Consider the following 21,144-nt stretch of genomic DNA (forward strand, 5'->3'; position numbering starts at 1 on the left):
ACACTCACACACACACACACACTCACTCACACACACACACACAATTTAGATTTATACACTTTTATCAAAAAATTTAATGAAACCATAAATTCAATTAAAATAATAAGATACAATCAGGATGAATAAGTTATCAGTCAAATGAAATCAGCATCAATCAATCTTTGCTTGGCACAGAAGAGCACAAATGTGACATTAAGGAATATTTACAGAATTTTTGGCAAGACTCAGAGGTGGCACCATAATAATAATAATGTTATGATATTAATATTTTAAATATAACATTATGAATATAGAAATTTGAATGATTTAAATGAGTCAATTTATACTTTAAAAATTAAACAGAAACTGCCAGTAGGTGGCAGCAAGTCACTATCTTTGTCACTAGTTGCATTTACATGGACCCTAATAATCCCATTTACTAGCAGCACAATCAGAGTAAAACAGTTAAATGTAAACACATCAGTCGGATTGAACTGGCCAGATCTGATTCAGATTTCAATCGGATTTGTAGTTTATTACTTTTGTAATCCGAGCGAGAGGACATGTAAACACTTGATCAGAAAACCAAAACTGGAAAGTACTGCACATGCGCAGTGACGTAGAACTAGCGTAATGACGTATGACGCGTGGAACGAGGTGTTCTTCCTGACGAATAACGTGTCATAAATGAGTGTCCCTTCAATATAAAACTCCCCTTTCACTCAGCGTCTGTGAAGTGGAGCAGGACAACGTCCCATCAGTCCTTGTTTAAGACAATCATCCACAGACAACTGGTTTTGGGTGCGGGAAGGGACACTTTTACTGTTTTATAAAGTAAGCAGCACGGCACAACAGTTCATGTGCTGGTCGTCACCTAATTAGAACCCGAAGTAGATGAATATCACATGTGCTTTTTACAACAGAATGCGACAGCAGCGGGAAGTTCTGTATATTCATGCAGTGTGCACATGAAAAAAGATTAAATCTGATCAGAGGCTTGTGACATATAAACACACACATCAACCGCATCACTTTATTTAACGTTCATGTAAACACTACGTTCGGATTCATCAGTCAGAATGAATTCATTCTGATGGAAGCAAAAAGTGTCCATGTAAATGTACCTACTGACTCATTCATTCAGTCGATTCGTTCAAATGGCTCATTCATTTAGGAACGAAGCAGGTGACTCTTTTAAGGAATGGGTCATTGAATCATTGACTCACTAGATTCATTCATAAACGAAACAGCTCTGTGTCAAAGACTATAGATGCGCAGCGGCTCAGCTTTGTTTTTTTGAAATATATTTTTGTTGATGAAATAGAGCAAAATAGACAACAATGTTCTGAAAATGTAAGTCACTTTATATTAACTTTTGTATAAAATCAGAAATGTATAAAACTGTAGTATAAATCAGTGCGGTCAAAAAGTTTATATATGTGTGTGTACAGTGTAAATGAATTACTCCGGGATATTGATTTATTTGAACTCAGAGGGAGTGTCAGCCATGTTAAAAAAGTTAACAGCTTAAGTCATTTGTGGATTAATGCTTATTGTTGACGCGAACCGTTTCAAACGATTCAGTTCGATTTGGTGAACTGGTTCAAGAAGATCCGGTTACATCGAGTGATTCGTTCGTGAACCGGATGTGAGGTGAACGTGCTCATAACAGACCCGGGAGAGAAGTCAACGCTGAATAAAGTCGTAGTTTTTGATATTTTTGGACCAAAATGTATTTTCGATGCTTCAGTAAATTCTAACGGACCCTCTGATGTCACATGGACTACTTTGATGATGTTTTTATTACCTTTCTGGACGTGGACAGTATACCGTACATACATTCTCAATGGAGGAACAGAAAGCTCTCGGACTAAATCTAAAATATCTTATACTGTGTTCCGAAGATGAACGGAGGTCTCACGGGTTTGGAACGAGCATGAGGGTGAGTCATTAATGACATAATTTTCATTTTTGGGTGAACTATCCCTTTAAGAAGAGACTTAAAATCAGCGTATGTTGGTGCAGCTCTTATATAGGGTGGCAACTTGTTCCATGACTGTGGAGCAGCCACTGAAAAGGCATGATCTCCTTTCGATTTCAAGTGTGTCCATGGAACAGTCAACTGAAGACTACTAGTTGATCGAAGTTCCCTAGAGGCATTACAATGGAACAGAGCCAGTGGAGAGAGATCAACACTGGTGAAATACATTCCCTCTTCCTTGTTCCAGTTAACAATCTAGCTGCAGCATTTTGAACAAATTGAAGACGTGACAATATAGACTGTGAAACTCCCAAATACAACACATTACAATAATCTAATCTGGATGAGACAAAAGCATGTATTACAGACTCCATGTCTCTTGATGTTAAGAATGACTTCATCTTTGAATGAAGATTACCAGATAGAGGTCCCAGTTTACTGGCCACAACCTCTGTAGAAGCAGAGGAGCCAAAAATTGAGACCTTGGTCTTGGACTCATTTAACTGAAGAAAGTTGGCAGACATCCACTCTTTAACATCTCTCAGACAATCAAACAGACACTGTAAACTGGAAACATCCTTTGAGTGCAAGGGAACATAACACTGAGTATCATCTGCGTAACAGTGGTATGAAACATTGTACCTCTTAAATATAGCATACAAAGGAAGCATGTATAAAGAAAAAGGAACAGGACCCAAAATTGAGCCCTGTGGAACCCCATACAAAACTGGTGCACAAGATGATGAATATTTGCCACTCTCTACAGAGAAGGTTCGATCCTTTAAATAGGATACAAAGCAATTTAAAACATGTCCTTGAATCCCAATTTGCTGTAAACGATTTAAAAGAATGCCATGATCAAGAGTATCAAATGCCACACTAAGGTCCAGCAAAATTAAAACAGCACAATTGGCCGGAATCAACAATCAACAATAAATCGTTTAATACTTTTAGCAATGCAGATTATGTACTGTGTTGAGGTCTGAAGCCAGTTATTTATTGAAATTACTATTTTCCTGTAGGAAAGAAGAAAGCTGATTAAACACAACCTTCTCCAGAACATTAAAAAAAAAAAAAAAAAGCCAATTTAGAAATGGGACGGTAATTATTTAAAACTGTTGGATCGAGATTTGTTTTTTTGAGTAGTAGCGCAGTGGCATGCTCAAAATAAGATGGGACTATTCCACTGATTAAACTGCTATTAATTATTGACAGTAAACTAGGACTTATAGTGTCAAATGTCTCTAATAAGAGACGAGGAGGAACAACATCCAATGAAAAAGTGGGCTTCATTTTATAAATAATTTGCACCAGGTAACTGTGAGACACTGGAGTAAATTCAGATAAATATGTAGAAATTGATGAGGACTGTCGGAAGTCCAGAGAGGAGGGAACAATACATGATTTTGTCAGTAAAAAACATAAGAAAGTTTTCACAGGTCATAGGAGACGGATCTGGGTATAAATTAGACATCGGATTTAGCACACTATTGATGGTATTAAATAATATTTTTGGACTATGAGCGTTTTTAGCAATGAGATCAGAGAAATAATTTGCCTTTGCAATCTTTTTGCTGATGTTTGATAGTGAATCATACACTCTTTGATGCAATCATATGATACTTGTAATGTATCCCTCTTCCACAGTGTTTCCACTTTTCTCCATTACTAGCACTAGTATAAAATAAATTTCACATTTGCAAACTCTCTTTATAATCATTAAAAACCTGTTACCCTCCTTAGTTCATCGCCATCTCACAAACTTCAATTTTAATTAATGAAGCTCTCTACACTGCACACTGAATCTATTATATACATCGCCTCAACACTTTGTTTGTTATAATGAATGACAAAAACTGCAGTCTGCAGGTTTTATGGCAAAAGATGGCATTGCGCAGCCAACCATAAACACAGCGCCACAGGCCCGGAGTGGGACTCATTTTCAGCCCTGGAGTTTCATGCCTTGGACCGGCCCGTTTTAGTTCACTACTGACTATAGGCCTATTAAAATAATGTTATCAAAACCTCAGTATATAGGTCTACATCTGCATAGTGAACTGTTCCCGACAGCCTTGTGATTCATTGTATTTTTGCTCACATAAATTCAACAACTGACGTTTTTTTAGCAAGGTGCCTCTGTCGGGGGAATTAAAAGATAATTACGTCATCATTAAGGCTGACAATTAACTTCAGAAATGGAAAATAAGGGACAATTGTGATTCTTTATAATAAAGTAAGGGACATAATAAGGGAAGCTCAAAATATTTGTATCATAATGTCTGCCTAAAAAGTTCTCGGAAATAATAACATTTGTTTTGCTTTACCTATTTATGTACAATAAACTATTCTAAAAAAATGACTGCACAAGTAGTGTAGTAATTTAGGAGGTGAAAACACTGAAATTACATACATACAAATTTGCATGAAATTTGAAGGCATAAAAACTGAACGTCAATGAAACATAAGTCAATGAAGCATAAACATTTTTTACCTAAAATTTGATTGCAATCATATAGCCTATGAATGAATGAAAATGCATATTTTTTAATTTAAGAAAGTTTAGAGAGTGAGCTTCTTCTGGTCTTTGGATTTGTACTTGGGTCTAGTTTTAGGAATACACTAGAAGTTAATTTTTATAAAAAAATGTAGTCTACTTTTTCTCTATTCAACAGTATTAACTTCCAATGAAAGACATCTTCTCTCGGGTAGACTGAATGTTTTCATGCCTTGCTGGATGTTGGGCTCATGATCAATAAGTTGTTTGCATTCGCTCAAACTGATTTGAGAAAATCAAAACGCGGATGGTGGAAGGGAATTACTGTAAGTCCCACTCGCTGTGAAGCAGAAGAATTTCACTTGCAATTAAGGCTATAGCTTTCATACGGGATGCTTCTTTGATGCCTTAAATACGGGATGATTCCGTATTATACAGAACAGCTGGCAACCCTGCGAGTGAGGCTGCGAGAAGATAATAAATAAAAAGAGTGTGGCTGCTGTGAGTGGATGCAGCACAGCGTATCTCAACCCAAGTGGCATGACAACACCGGCCCTCGCAGCCAAAAACAACAGACCGGCCCACCAGGAATTCTCCCGGTCCTCCGATTAGCCAATCCGGGCCTGCAGCGCCATGTTGATGTGCAGAACTGGGATTGCTTTCATAGTCTTTTGAATGGATAAAATATAGAAATAATTTAATTTCCAAATAAACATAACAAGTTGGAAGTGAAACTCCATCCCTCTTGAAATTCACTCCCTGGACTCCGTCCAGCCCTGCTTACATATGAGCTCACTCGTATCACTCGTTTCTGCGTCTCTCTGGTCTGTGTTTTTGATCAAGTGATTCTAGACTCATTCTGGAGATGCGTGATAGCGCCTCCTAGTGTATAACAGTGAAAACACGGAAACTCGTAAAATTCTGTGTTTGGCGGGAAAAGAGTTAAACATAAAGCTTCCTTTGGACAGAAAAGTCTTCTGGGTCTGAAACACTAGTACATCACAACAGCTTGAGAAACAGAGAATCTGACCTTCAATAAACACACAGGTGCGTTCTGGCTCTGATATCTTATTTTATTAGCCATTATTCAAATGCTAACATTCAGCGTTCATAGCTGGCTTTGCTTGAGATCCAGTCATCATTTCCGCCATGTTAGCTCATTGGTCCAGCAGTGATTGCTAGCATGCTAATGCTAACATTCTGTCATCTTCTGGTGAACTGTCACTTTAACGAGGGCAAGCGTTTGAACAACAGTGCATATATGTGGTATTAAATGCATCAGTTGGCTGTATTCTCTCTATTCAGTGACTGGTGCTGGTTTATTCGTCTCGGTGTCTGATGGAGCATGGGGTTCACAGGTGCTCCGCTCCTCCTGAAGACGCTTGAACTCCTGCCAAACACAAAAGAATCAATGCAGAGACACTCGGATGAAGACGCGGATGAAAGCGGTCGGGCTTCAGACCTTCAGGACGCTGTAGTTTGAGGTTCTGGCAACGTAACTCCTCCAGGCCTCTGCTGCGATCCCTCGCTGCTTGTGAGTGAAGCGGATCTGGAACACAATCACAGCGGTCAGTCAGTCGCTGCTGTCTTGTACAGAACATACGGCCGACAGGACGCTTTACCTCTTTATACAGCAGCTGCTCCTCCTGCAGCTCCTCCTGCTGCTGACGGCCCAGAATGCTTTGCTGCAGCGAGCGCACGCTCTCGGCCGTGGCTTCACTGACCTGCAGCACGCTCTTCAGCGCCGCTTCATCTGACGGAACGGCCAGCGCTCCCTCACTCCACAGCTCCTGCACAACCTCACACACCTGTGAGGAACACCGGTACAGCGGTCGTGAACTGCCTCTGTTTTTTATTTTGTACCGTTCTCTGAGATCCACTTATAATGTTATCAAGATTTTTACATCAAAACACATCATAATTCAGAAGTAATAGTCTATTTAGCGTCCTGTCTTTAACCCTCTCATCAGACGCTCTGTTTGAAAAGGCGTGGAGGAATGTAGACTCGGACGTAAACGCCACTGCTGTGATTGTTTCTCACACTTGTGTTGTGACATTACTGTCGGATCCTGTCACACAACATCGTCTTTTAGTTTCAATCTTTCTGAAAATCCTGCACCGAATTGTGCCTTGTTTGTAAACAAATCCACGGTAAAATGAAGTGAACAAAGGACCAAGTTCTGGAGCTTTATTAAGAATAAAGTTCATCCAAAATCCGAACTTTGGGATCAGAAGGAAGGCAACAAAAAGACTGTTTCTCTACAGCTCGGCACTGCACAGCGTCTTGTTGTCTTGAGAGCATCTTTATCCATTGGTTTTTGCATAGACCTGCATTCGCCTCTCTAGTTATTTACACCACATGATATTGATAACTTGATATTGCTAGGCTCTCCGAAATCACATACCCTACCTTTAATGCTGGATGCTCACAGAGACTGACAGATCTCGCACACACTCACACACTCACTCACACACACACACACATGCACACACACACACGCACGCACACAGATCGCTGGTGACTCACCTTGAAGTCCAGGTATCGGTGGATGACGCGGAGCGTGACGTGATCTTCAGCGCTCAAACCCAACAGACCCTCGAATCCTGCAGATGATCATCGAAACCCGCAGATGTTACTTTAAAAAACACCTTTCATTCCAAACTTTGATTTAAACTACAAAATGTATTTGAAATCAACTTTAGAAATAAAATATAGCTGATTGATTGATTCAACACACGCTGTTCTCGCTCGTACCCAGTTTGCAGAAGATGCAGTAGATGTTTGCACGCAGGTTTTCTGACACGTCTCTGACAGCAGCACTGACATCATGTGACGATGACGATGATGAAGATTCATCCTGATGCCGAGAGACAATCGGCCGTTTTACGTCTATTAGAGAGAGAGAGAGAGAGAGAGAGAGAGAGAGTGTTAACAGACCATCTGGTCACTTTACAGTAGAGAGAAACAAACAGGTTATGCTTGAAGATAAATGCAGGAGGAGACGCTCTTCGAGTCTATCACGTTCACTGAATGCTCCATTAAGAAGGTCCATGTTGATTTCATGTTCACTTTAATCACAGAGCACTTTAATCTCTGAACCCCTTCATATTCTCTCGAAGCCCATCCGTCACATGACATGCAGTGAAACAAATGAAATATTTCATCTTTTTTCAGTAAGAGTTTAGTTTGACAGGTGCTTGACCGTGAAAAGTGCTGTTTTTATGGCGTGTGCACCTGCGATCATGCCGTGTGGGTCTCGTGAGACGTCTTTTTCTCCTCCAGATGTGCAGCAGCAGCTGCGGCGCGCTGGTGTCTCTGTCTCCGCTCCAGCGCAGCAGGTGTGTGACGGCCTGGGGATTCTCACACAGCTCCAGCAGCGCGGACACGAGCGGCGTCAGCATGCGTCTGGGGCTCCGCTGAGCTGTATGGGGGTCCGCTTCAAACACAAAACCTATACAAGTCTTCCTGCCAGTGACCCACCTTCACAAAACTGAACATCTAGAGCAGTTTATCACAGGTAGAAGGCAAAGTATTTTTAATACAAGCATTTCAGTCAAATATAATTCATGCAATATTTTAAACCTTGAACACATGGGGGAAAAACAAACAATGGCAACAAAAGTAGTCCGATTCCATGGAAAAGAAGAGGACTAGGCAACCCAGCATCCAATACAAGCTGCAGTAGTGAGTAAGACTGACAGATCGTGCTGGAGGATTTGCTGCTCAACAGATCCTGAGCTCACTGACAAATGTGACCCTGGAGCACAAAACCGTCATTAGGGTAAATTTATTGAAATTGAGATTTCTACATCATCTGAAGCTGAATAAATAATCTCTCCATTGATGTGTGGTTTGTTAGGAGGATAATATTTGTCTGAGATACAACTATTAGAAAATATGGAATCTGAGGGTGCAAAAAAATCAAAATATTGAGAAAATCATCTTTAAAGTTGTTCAAATGAAGTTCTTAATGCATATTACTAATCAAAAATGAAGTTTTGATATGTTTACGGTAGAAAATTTACTAAATATCTTCATGGAACATGATCTTTACTTAATATCCTAATGATTTTTGCCATAAAAGAGAAAGGCATAATTTTGACCCATACAATGCATTGTTGGATATTGCTACAAATATACCTGTGCTGCTGATGACCAGTGTTGGGGGTAACGCATTACAAGTAACGCAAGTTATGTAATCAGATTACTTTTTTTCAAGTAACTAGTAAAATTACTTTTTAATTTACAAGAAAATATCTGAGTTACTTTTTCAAAAAAGTAACACCAGTTACTTTGTTTTCCCAATTATTGACTGACCAGTCTCCTGTCCCCATATTGGGAGAAATCAAAAATACAGAGGTGTTGTGTGAACATGATGTAGTTCTAGACTAAATCTGAAAGTGCTTTAATTCATCCCACTTGCAAAAAATAAAACAGATTTAGTATTCATCAAAATGAATTAAAACTCAGTCCTTGCTGCTGACCTTTGATGATCCAGTTCAACCGTACTAATCAGCAAAAATGACTTTAGATCAACTAACAATTGTGTGTATAAATAGAACTTCTTATATTAAACACAATCAAGCCCTGCTCATATTTAATTACTTTCCATAAAAAGTAACTAAGTAATGTAATTAGTTACTTTTTTAGGGAGTAGCACAATATTGTAATGCATTACTTTTAAAAGTAACTTTTCCCAGCACTGCTTTTGACTGCTTTTGTGCTCCTTTACACAGAGTGCACAAGATTGCCAAATCCAAAGTAAAAGTGAACAGAAAATGGAGATTTCAGTACCCCGCATATTGATAGCGTAAATATGATATACAATATTAGAATGTGTGTGGGAGCAGGTGGTAATGGTCTGACATTCAGCAGGAGTGGAGTTTTGATAGCGTAAATATGATATACAATATTAGAATGTGTGTGGGAGCAGGTGGTAATGGAAAGTGGCCATATTTTCACTTCATGATACTGAAGGTGGAGCTTGTGTAAGGCCGGACAGAAGCGTTCAGATGAGTCATCAGTACATGTGCTCGTGGACTGAATTCTCTCATCATAACAACAAAGTGCAGATGAAAGTAAGAGATTCACAGCTTCACTTCGTTTAAGCACTCTCAGTTGTTCGGAGAGTGCTTAAACTCGCGCTAGACTGAAGTCAGTCATAATAATGAAGACGACAAAAATATGAATCATAGCCTATTTAAACAAAACCAAAAAATAAAAATGTGGCAAGAGAGAGAGAAAAAAGAAATGTGCCAAGTTTGTTATTACATAGATGTTTGTGGAGAAATGTCTTTGTCCATTAATTTAAGTAAATGATCAGTATGTGTACACGTAAAGTAAATTAATTGAAAAAAGTATGAGTATTTGTTTGCAGAGCGCAGCTCTCACCTGCAGCAGCTGCAGCAGCAGATTCCATACCGAAACACCCCACCACACACGACCTGAGGGAGAAATCACAGCAGACCTGGGGAGAGTCCCATCACCGTATGTGTGCAGAAAACCTCAAGCTCTGGTCATTCTGCACACACATTCAGACAGGGAGTTGCTTTCGAGAATAAATGAGTGAAAGCACATTCACACCAAAGATAATAACAATAAAGATGTACAAACCCGATTCCAAAAAAGTTGGGACACTGTATAAATTGTGAATAAAAACAAAATGCAATGATGTGGAAGTTTCAAATTTCAATATTTTATTCAGAATACAACATAGATGACATCAAATCATTAAACTGAGAAAATGTATAATTTTAAGGGAAAATAAGTTGATTTTAAATTTCATGGCATCAACACATCTCAAAAAAGTTGGTACAAGGCCATGTTTACCACTGTGTGGCATCCCCTCTTCTTTTTATAACAGTCTGCAAACGTCTGGGGACTGAGGAGACAAGTTGCTCAAGTTTAGGAATAGGAATGTTGTCCCATTCTTGTCTAATACAGGCTTCTAGTTGCTCAGCTGTCTTAGGTCTTCTTTGTCGAATTCTTCCTCTTTATGATGCGGCAAATGTTTTCTATGGGTGAAAGATCTGGACTGCAGGCTGGCCATTTCAGTACCCGGATCCTTCTTTTACGCAGGCATGATGTTGTAATTGATGCAGTATGTGGTCTGGCATTGTCATGTTGGAAAATGCAAGGTCTTCCCTGAAAGAGACGACGTCTGGATGGGAGCATATGTTGTTCTAGAACTTGGATATACCTTTCAGCATTGATGGTGCCTTTCCAGATGTGTAAGCTGCCCATGCCACACGCACTCATGCAACCCCATCAGAGATGCAGGCTTCTGAACTGAGCGCTGATAACAACTTGGGTTGTCCTTGTCCTCTTTAGTCCAGATGACATGGTGTCCCAGTTTTCCAAAAAGAACTTCAAATTTTGATTCGTCTGACTACAGAACAGTTTTCCACTTTGCCACAGTCCATTTTAAATGAGCCTTGGCCCAGAGAAAACGCCTGTGCTTCTGGATCATGTTTAGATATGGCTTCTCTTTAGACCTATAGAGTTTTAGCCGGCAACGGTGAATGGCACGGTGGATTGTGTTCCGACAATGTTTTCTGGAAGTATTCCTGAGCCCATGTTGTGATTTCCATTACAGTAGCATTCCTGTATGTGAGGCAGTGCCGTCTAAGCGCCCGAAGATCACGGGCATCCAGTATGGTTTTCCGGCCTTGACCCTTACACACAGAGATTGTTCCAGATTCTCTGAATCTTTGGATGATATTATGCACTGTAGATGATGATAACTTCAAAATATTTGCAGTTTATTCTCTGAGAAACTCCTTTCTGATATTGCTCCACTATTTTTCGCCGCAGCATTGGGGGAATTGGTGATCCCTTTGCCCATCTTGACTTCTGAGAGGCACTGCCACTCTGAGAGGCTCTTTTTTATACCCAATCATGTTGCCAGTTGACCTAATAAGCTGCAAATTGGTCCTCCAGCTGTTCCTTATATGTACATTTAACTTTTCCCGCCTCTTTTTTGGAATGTGTAGCTCTCATGAAATCCAAAATGAGCCAATATTTGGCATGACATTTCAAAATGTCTCACTTTCAACATTTGATATGTTATCTATATTCTATTGTGAATAAAATATAAGTTTATGAGATTTGTAAATTATTCCATTCTTTTTTACTCACAATTTGTACAGTGTCCCAACTTTTTTGGAATCGGGTTTGTAGTTTAAACTCATTCTAGATTTAAAAGTACAGCGGAGTCCATGATGACACAGAGGAACAGTATCGCTGGAATAACTTTAGGGGAGCTGAAGTTCTGTCATACCAGTAGAATTCAATGGAACTAGTGCACCCCAGATCGTTCTGAACGATAAAAACATCGACAGTGACACGTGTATGTTCCTGTTTGTCCTTATTTGGTTTGGTTCCTGTTCTCATTATTAGTTAATCACCCTTATTCTGTTCACCTGTGTTGATTGATCATCTTGTTTGCTCCTTTGTTTCCCTGTCTTTACAAGCCTTCAGTTTCTATCTGTTCTTTGTCCTGGATTGATGTTCATTTAATTGTTTTACTTTATTTATGTGAGTTGTGTTTATTTCTGTTATTTTTATTGATAAATGTTTAAATTGCACATAAGGCAGTTTCCATAAAATGGATTATATAATACAAATTTATTATGATAATATTTAATTATGTAATTATGTTTCTACTCCAGTTTGTTGCTGAAATCTAAACATTTTGGCTGTGGTTATTTTTGTTTTTGTGATTGTGTTTCTACTCCAGTTTTAAAAACTGAAATATAAACATTTAAACTAAATGGAACACTAAAGAACAAATTCAGTAAAATATAATGAATATGTAATAAAGTGCATATATGGATCAAAATGCTCTTCTCTAGAGTTATTTTTCTAGCTGATTCTGGTTATGGAATTTATGGACATTAAATGTCTTTTCTGAAGTAAATGTGATGTTATGTGACATTATTGATCACAGGCTGTTTTACTGATGTCTTTCTGTGGCTGAATCACTGATTGATGGATTCCATGATTCATGATTCATTTCAGGGAGCTGTTCTGTTTCTGCTGTTCATTCATGTTATTTGCTGCTGTAACTAACAGTAAAGAGGAAGAGATGCTCAGCGCTCTGTCAGCACACATTACACAGCCACAAAAACACATTTACTGATTACATGTCATAATAAAACTGACAGAATTTGGATGCAGAGACTTTGTTTCATATCAAAAGTTACAACGTTTTCGAGATTATTGAACAAGAGGAGCTACAAATGTTTGGTTAATCTGAAAACAGCACAGATCGATTATTGGGATTTAAGATTCAGTATTGGTTTATCAAAATGAGAATCAATATATTCAGCCCTAATTTAAAGTGACACAACTTTAGCGTGATTACAATAAACAGAATCGTTACGGTTATAGTCATAACTATTATTCTTGTTGTGAACAGATAAAGACGCGTGCGTCTCACCAAAGACAGTCGACGGTGGACAGCAGCAGTTTATTATGACCCAGACCGCTGAAGACCAGCGCGGCGTCCAGACTCAGATACTGGATCAGCACCTCCACCCCGTCACGGCCGAACAGCTCCTGGACACAAGCAGCGCTGGTCAGTCATCACGAGAGGACGGCGGTGCTGGGAGACAGCAGGGGACATGTCTCACCTTCCTGTGTACGTCTCCCTCACAGAGCAGAGACAGCAGGAACAGACAGTCCGTCTGGATCTCCAGAGCCACAGCGTCCTCGTCCTGCGGCCTCCCCAGGAACCAGCGCAGCACACCTGGACACAGAGCCGCTGTGAGTCAGTCTGTGCTGCAGGAGGCGCTGGAGGACACTGAAGGAGACTCACCCAAGAGCTGCCCGATGACGCCCTGATCACACAGATCTTGCTGGAGTGGCTTGTGCTCCAAAGACGTCACGGATCTGAGCGCACGCATGCAGCCCCGCAGCTGAGCCTTCCTCCCGCCGCCGCTGCCGTGGAAACCGTGACCCCGCCCACTGAAGGTGTCTGAGAGACCAGCGACAGAGCACTTCAACTTTCAGAATCGCTGCTTTCTCAGAGTGTTTTTACTCTGGGAAAGTATTACTTCATTATGTTCAAAAGCATAGTATCATACTTTTTACTTCTACTTTTTTAATTCCATTCTGAAGAAACCACCACTGCCTCTGACACGCAATGTCTGATTCGTGAATGAACTGACTCTTTTCTATGATGAATTGGTTCCCAAATTGCACAGAGCAATTCATTTACGAATCACACTGATCCAATAGCAGCTGTTCTTGAGTCAACAAACCACTGTTTAATCAATATTTGAAGAGTTCAGATGCAAAAGCCTCTAAGTGCCTTTTGAAATGTTCTTCTAAAATGAGCATTTTTCTCAGGCTCCTATGTATACGTTCAATTATTTGACTTTAATGCCAATGAAAAGATCCTATTAATTGCCGTTAACGTGAAATAACTGAACCTACACAGGAGCCTGAGAAAAATGCTCATTTTAGAAGAACATTTCAAAAGGCACTTAGAGGCTCTTCATTTGTTCTTGTTTTAATCATGAACTCCATTTTGTTCTTGTTTTTTAGAAAACAAGACTTAATATCTTAATTTTGCATCTCCAGTAAATGTGTCTTTGATTGAAGGATGTTTAGATATGTGTACCAGAAACTAGACAAAAATACTGAGGAAGAGATTAATTTTTTTGCAGTTCATGCAAGATTTAATGCCATGACTTTATGGCTTTAAGACTTTCTGCTCTGATTTAATCAGTGCATGTGTGTGTTGTACCGTCCTGCAGCAGCAGCAGACAGGTGTTGGCCTGACAGCTGATGTATTCGTCCAGCATCAGCGGAGCGAGTGTGCTCAGTGTGGACAGAGCCTGCAGCTGCAGCTCCTCCTGCTGTCTGGAGGTCCATCTGCACACCGCAGACGGGCTCGGCTTCACCAGCAGCATCAGAGCCAGCATCACACGGCCCTCTCTGAACAACTGCTCACCACAGAGACAAACCCCATCAGCTCACAAAAACATCACAGTGTGTTTAAAGGTCATGAACGGAGAAACAAAATTCCCAAAACTTTGGAATATATAGATACACACACATATATATAAAAGGTCATTGTACTGTAAAAACATCCTGTATGTTTCAGAAATTAAAACTTTCTCGTTAGTCTAAAAACAGCGTATACTGAAGGCAGTCTGCCAAGACGAAGTAGAACGAATGTTCTATTCTATCATGTAATAGTGTGGATAAGCACCGCCTTCACAGGAGATCAACATCACTTTGGGATCGACATCAGTTTAGGCATGGCTGTCTGTTTAGCATCGCTGTCCGATGCAACATCACTGCCTGTTTAGCCCCGCCCACCGATTCAACATCACTGCCTGTTTACCGATTCAACATCCCCGCCCACCGATGCAACATCACTGCCTGTTTAGCCCCGCCCACCGATTCAACATCCCTGCCTGTTTAGACCCGCCCACCGATACAACATCACTGCCTGTTTAGCCCATTCAACATGATTGAATGTTTATGCCTGTTTAGCCCCGCCCACCGATTTCAACATCACTGCCTGTTTAGCCCCCGATTCAACCACTGACGATTCAACATCACTGCCTGTTTAGCCCCGCCCACCGATTCAACATCACTGCCTGTTTAGCCCCGCCCACCGATTCAACATCACTGCCTGTTTACCCGATTCAACATCCCTTGTTTAGCCCCGCCCACCGATTCGCAAATGTAGTGTTTTACGAGAGCGCCCACCGATTCGCAAATGTAGTGTTTACGAGAGGGCGAACACGCAGGTCTGCGCAGAAACCAAACGATAAAGATGCTCTGAAGAGCACAAGACACTGTTCAGTGCCAAGCTGTGCAAAACTTCCTTCTGATCCCAACGTTTATTTTTAATGAAGATCCAGACCGTGTCAGAAAGAACTTGGTCCTTTCACTTCATTTTACCGTGGATTTGTTTACAAACAAGGCACAATTCGGTGCAGGATTTTCAGAAAGATTGAAACTAAAAGACGATGTTGTGTGACTGAATTGGATCCAACAGTAATGTCACAACACAAGTGTGAGAAACAATCACAGCAGTGGCGTTTACGTCCGAGTCTACATTCCTCCACGCCTTTTCAAACAGAGCGTCTGATGAGAGGGTTAAAGACAGGACGCTAAATACACTATAACTTCTGAATTATGATGTTATTTTATGTATGCACTTAATATCCAGTGATATCGTTGACTTGATTGCACAGATACTATTTAAACTGAACTGAGCTGCATGATGACATCACTGAATTCAACGATGAACTGCCTTTAACTGTTGTCCTTCTGCATTATTGACACACTGTTTTCCTGTTCAATACTGTAAAGCTGCTTTGACACAGTCTGTATTGTTAAAAGCGCTTTATAAATTAAGGTGACTTGACTTGATGTAAAAATCTTGATAACATTATAAGTGGATCTCAGACAACAGTACAAAATAAAAAACAGAGGCAGTTCATGACCTCTTTAAAACAAAATATATTTTCATTTAAAAAATATATTTCATCAAGCTTATATTTAGCATATATTTAATTTTGCTGCATACATCTCTTTTTGTGTCCCACAGAAGAAGGAAAGGTGTTTGAAGGATGAGAATGAGTGTGGCTCGGTCATGTGTTCGTCTCACCTGCAGCGCGGAGAGATCTCTCGACAGCACCACCATGATGTTCAGCAGGAGCTTCTTCATCTCAAAGTCCTCCTGGTTGAAGGTCAGCTTGAGATTTCTCACCAGAGGATTGTGGCTCTTCACTGAGAAACACAGATGTGTGAGGAATGTTCTTGCCGCTGTCATGAACGCTGGTTAAATCACTCAAACTTACGCTCGGGAAACGTGAGGAAGGGCGTGAGATGCTTGAGGAAGCCGCTCTCCTGAAACACACAGACGCACGCTGAGAGCTGCAGAGGAGAGTTATGAGGATGATGATGATGAAGACTCACGATCAGAGGAGCGCCGGGCTTCTCGGCGATCAGAGACAGCAGCAGCAGCAGGTCGTTCCTCAGCTGACGCTCATGATGACGGAAACCCTTCAGGAGCAGATGGAGAAACGCGTCCCTCAGAGATCTGCAGCACAGAGAGAATCATGGGAAGGTTTAGAGGTCTGATCATGTGTCAGGAGCACACTCATCTTCAGCTCACGTCTGACACAAAATCACAAGAACATTTGCAGTTTTTGCATCATTTTCATGTCAATTACATTTTCATAGCACACATTCCTCCCATTACTGTCATGCAAAGAACTCATGCGTTTCATTTCTGCTGGTAATAAATCTTTTTATATATTGAGTTTTATTAGCAAAAATTTTTTTCTTTTTTGTATTTTTAATGTTTTTTGGATTGTAGTGTTGTGGTTTAAACGTTAACTCAGTGCTTTACATGAAGAGTTTTGTTTGAGCAGGATTGTAGTGTAGGGAGTCTTTTATTATTTGTCTATCTACTATAAGGAAGGTGAATAAGTATAAGCATTAGATTTTTTTTGAGCCTGAAGTTTTTTTCTCTTCTTCTTTTTTTTATTATGTGTGTGTTTAGTTTTTTTTTTTTTTACTAAACTGCATAAGAAATAATTAATCAGTATTGAATTTGATTGTTGTATTTATTTCATTATTACCTGATTTTTTTTCTAGTGCAATTCACCTATTGTTATTTTTTGACTCACGCAATGCAGTCGCTGCTGCTGAGCTGTGAGGTCACTTCCTGTCGAGAGCCGTTCTCCAGCAGGTTCCACAGGATCTCGGAGGATCTGAAGAGCAGCTCTCCGGACGGATCTCCTTCACTCATGTGGAAGCAGATCTTCTGCGCGGCCTGAGCTCTCAGCATCAGCTTACAGTTGACTCTGTCAGAAACACATGGCGTGTTCAGAGCAGAGCTGAGACACACACTGATAGCGAGCGGAGGCTCTGATTGGTCACCTGATGTTCTGGACAGGATCTGCAGCGTCTGCAGGAGACACAGTTTTACTGAATGCTGCTCCTCCGTCAGAGCCAGAGACATGACCAGCGTCTCAGAAACACCGCTGCGCTCCAGCATCAGAGCTCTGTAGTCCAGACGAGCAGGAGACAGGCCTGAAACACACACACACACACACACACACACACACACACACACACACACACACACACACACACACACACACACTCTCACACACACACACACACACACACACACACATCAGTACAAACACACATACACACACACACACACCAGTACACACACACACCCACACACACACATCAGTACACACACAAACACACACTTACACACACACATCAGTACACACACACACACACACACATCAGTACACACACTCACACACACAGCTGGATCACGTCTCTCACCGTCAGAGCTGTGTCTGTGTTTGTCGCGGCTGTAGAAGGCGATCACAGATGAACAGATCTGACGTCGCACCTCCGGCAGCGGGATCCTCATCAGAAAACCTGTCGTAACACACTCATTATAGAGAGAAAACACTCATCCCGCTGGAGAAAGAACATGCACAGAAACTGCAGAGTTCACTCAGAAATCTATCAATACACTGAATTTAGCCAAAGCTGGGATCAGATATCACCACAAAAGACAAAAAGAGAAATTAGAATTTGCGTAAAGACATCAAACTCTATTTAGCACATTAACCCCAAAATTCTAAATTATTCAAAACCATTTTACTTTTGCTTTTCTTTTTTATACAGTTCTTTGTTTGACTTTACATTACTGGTCAGAAGTGTAGAATAATTACAATTCTTTAACGTTTCAAAGTCTCTTCTGCTCACAAAGGCTGCATTTATTTGATTAAAAATACAGTAAAAACAGTAAAATACTAGTAGAACGTAAAACAGCTGTTTTCTGTGTGAATCTCTGTTAAAGTGTAATTTATTTCTGTGATGCGCAGCTGTATTTTCAGCATCATTACTCCAGTCTTTCAGTGTCACATGATCTTCAGAAATCATTCTAATATGATGATTTGCTGCTCAAGAAACATTTCTGATTATTATCAATGTTGAACACAGTTGTGCTGCTCAATATTTTTGTGGAAACTGTGATACATTTTATTTTTCAGGATTCACAGATGAACAGAAAGATCAGAAGAACAGCATTTACTTGAAATAAAAATCTTTAGTAACATTATGTCTTTACTGTCACTTTTGATCAATTTAATGCATCGCTGATGAATGAAAGTATTATTTTCTTCTTTTTGAACTCTTCTTGCTGGTCATGTGGTTAATATGCTCACCCATCTGAGACACACAGTCTGTCACCACAGCGGCGTACTTCATCTCATCAGACGATTTCTCCTTCAGGAAGGGAAGTTGAAGACAGAAAGCATTGCTGATTTCATTAGTTCATGTTCACTGTTCACAGGTGCTACAAAGACTATGAAGACTGATTTCACACCTGCATATCTGCAGTAAATCACAGAGGATTCGGCCATATTCCGGATGATCAGACACTCTTTCAGCACAAACGTTCATAATCTTAAATATGACAGCGAGGTCCCTCAAAAGCTGGACAAGGGCACTTTAAGGAAAGTGTTAATCATGTCACCTTCATCATCATCATCATCACAGGATTATTATCACAGAGCGTCATGCGGTGCGTCACACCAAACATCAGCTAATATCTGAAGCTGGAAACTGAGACATCAGGGACTGTAGTATCCTAGAGCACACTGACATCAGCAGAAACCATTATTCACACTCTGTGCACTATATCACATATTAATAGAACCCCACCTAAACAAAACATTTATGATTTTATCTGATCACTTTTGAATTTTTTAGTTGTACTTAGTACCCCCAGTATTTTGATTTGGTCATGGGGTTTATCTTGTCTGCAATATAATATAATAAATATAATGGTTCTGGGTGGATCTTGGACTTAGAAAATAGTTATGTTAAAACACCATCTACATGAAACTTTTAGGATACAAATCCATGCTGGCATTGTTTTACCACCTTCTTCAAGATGAAAACCTGCCTTTCTTTTAACGAGGACTGGAAACGAGAGAGAGAAAATGAGCTCATTAGTGAATGAGAGATGAAGCAAACACTGGTGTTACTAGTGACACATTTCATTGCCGTTGACTTTTATGGGGATCTGTCATTAAGATATCAACTGTTTACTTCTGACGAGTATGCACTACAGTTGTGACTAGTATATACAGTATATATATATATTTATATATTTATTTATGAACTAGTAGTTATTCATTAGGAACTAGTACCTTTTTTAGATGGTAATACCTATTATTAAATACTAATACACAATCATATATACTGTAGTAGTACTTCTTCATTAGATACTTCTAACTATTAAATAGATACAATTATTCATTTATAGCATACTAGTACTTGTTAGATATTAGAACTTATTCACTGCAGACTAGTATGTATTGATTAGCCACTAGTAAGTATTCAATAGATAGTAGTTCACATTTATTAGATACTAGTACTCATTCCAAGTTTCACCAGTGAGATTTTTTTGATTAAACTCAGTGGTCATTCTAACTAGTCAAAACATAAGACAAGAAAACAAATCAGTTGTGACTAGTCAGATTTGTTACTAGTAACAATTACAAAGGGTACTAGTGTCTAAAAAGTAGTACTAGTACCCAATGAATAACTACTAATATCTATTAAATACATACTGTATTTAGTAAATAGTATTATTTAATAAAATGTATGCAATGATTGCATACTAGTAAAATTAAAAAGACACTAATCACTACTGTAATGCAGACTAGTTGATATCTGAAGGACAGATCCCATCGAGGTTAGGGTAAAGACTGAAATCTGTAACAGTAGAATAGTTACTAGTCACTATTAAAACAAGTACTAGAAAATAGTAAATGAGAACTATTATCTAATTAATAAGTAGACTAGAATCTTCAGAAAGTTACCTGTAACCTACAAATAATCACTAGTAGCTAAAAAATAAGTGCTAGTAGCATGGAAAAATAAAGCGCAGGCACTGAATGTTAATGCGGCTTGCCATACACACGAGTCTTACCGAGACTACCGAGAGCGGCTCCCGCAGCAGCTGAAGCACTCGAGAGAGATCCGTGACCCTCACAGCCTGCAAAACAGTGGTCAGTCAGAGACAGACACCGAGAAACAAACACTGAGACACCGGCGGAGACGCACCTCGGGCCGCGGCTTGCTGTCGTGGATGAAGCCGCGGGCGTGCGGCGCGCTGGACAGCATGATCTACAGCCAGAGTCCGATCATCTCTCCTGCGTCTTCACAACAGGACGCGCTGCGGTCGCCATGGTAACGCGCGCTGCTTCCGGAGCGCTACTCGAGACGAACTTCCGCTTCAGATTGCCGAACCTCTCATGTCAGTTTCTTAAATCACGCAAGAAAAAAAATCAAACAGCGCAAATTATTAAATAAATAAATAAATAAAAAACGCGAAATCCTACATGTCCTGCATCCATATGAAAATAACAGCGAAGAAGTGCAGGCGGGGACTTTGATTTTGTTTCGTGTTGTCAAGCGCAAAAGCGGAAGAGAGGTCGTGAGTTTCCTGCAGAACATGTCCTGCATCCATATGAAAATAACAGCGAATTCGTTAAGAACGAAGGCGGAACTGTTCTTCTAGTTAAAGAAAACAGAGTCAAGTATTGAGTGGTTGAACAGAAACATCATCATCAATGCTGGCGGACTCAGGTGAGACTCATTTATCCGCGCGCG

At 40.1% G+C, this 21,144-nt stretch overlaps 2 protein-coding genes and 1 pseudogene across 2 annotated transcripts in view; 2 read left to right on the forward strand and 1 right to left on the reverse strand.

The window, feature by feature from the left end:
• The window catches only part of LOC109070544, a 731,031-nt pseudogene that overhangs the window by 182,852 nt on the left and 527,035 nt on the right, over window positions 1–21,144 (forward strand).
• On the reverse strand, window positions 7,720–20,898 carry LOC109066242 (cilia- and flagella-associated protein 69-like). Its single transcript, XM_042745808.1, has 17 exons — window positions 20,596–20,898; window positions 20,462–20,527; window positions 19,381–19,446; window positions 18,848–18,957; window positions 18,687–18,763; window positions 17,794–17,892; window positions 17,368–17,520; window positions 17,115–17,289; window positions 16,399–16,522; window positions 16,281–16,329; window positions 16,088–16,209; window positions 14,207–14,405; window positions 13,274–13,432; window positions 13,089–13,204; window positions 12,896–13,014; window positions 9,847–9,899; window positions 7,720–7,871 (listed from the first exon to the last, which is right to left on the reverse strand). Exons 1-17 carry the CDS (start codon window positions 20,653–20,655, stop codon window positions 7,816–7,818), a joined length of 1,803 nt encoding a protein of 600 aa, XP_042601742.1. The 5' UTR covers window positions 20,656–20,898; the 3' UTR covers window positions 7,720–7,815.
• The window catches only part of LOC109053349 (lysine-specific histone demethylase 1B), a 23,037-nt gene continuing 22,907 nt past the window's right edge, over window positions 21,015–21,144 (forward strand). Inside the window, exon 1 of the mRNA XM_042745809.1 lies at window positions 21,015–21,120. Coding sequence (XP_042601743.1) covers window positions 21,105–21,120 — 16 coding nt within the window. The 5' untranslated portion in view covers window positions 21,015–21,104. The remainder of the gene's footprint in view (window positions 21,121–21,144) is intronic.

This window comes from Cyprinus carpio, chromosome B19 (assembly GCF_018340385.1).
Source record: "Cyprinus carpio isolate SPL01 chromosome B19, ASM1834038v1, whole genome shotgun sequence".
NCBI classification, from domain to species: domain Eukaryota; kingdom Metazoa; phylum Chordata; class Actinopteri; order Cypriniformes; family Cyprinidae; genus Cyprinus; species Cyprinus carpio.

Bases quoted from the DNA above. Each gene is read 5' to 3' on its own strand.
- LOC109066242 (XM_042745808.1), bottom strand. From the start codon at position 20,655: ATGCTGTCCAGCGCGCCGCACGCCCGCGGCTTCATCCACGACAGCAAG. The intron at 16,330-16,398 runs GTGAGTCTTCAT...TGTGTGTTTCAG, and splicing joins AGCCCGGCGCTCCTCTGATC to GAGAGCGGCTTCCTCAAGCA. The intron at 14,406-16,087 runs GTGAGACGAACA...TGTGGTGAGCAG, and splicing joins GAGATCTCTCCGCGCTGCAG to TTGTTCAGAGAGGGCCGTGT.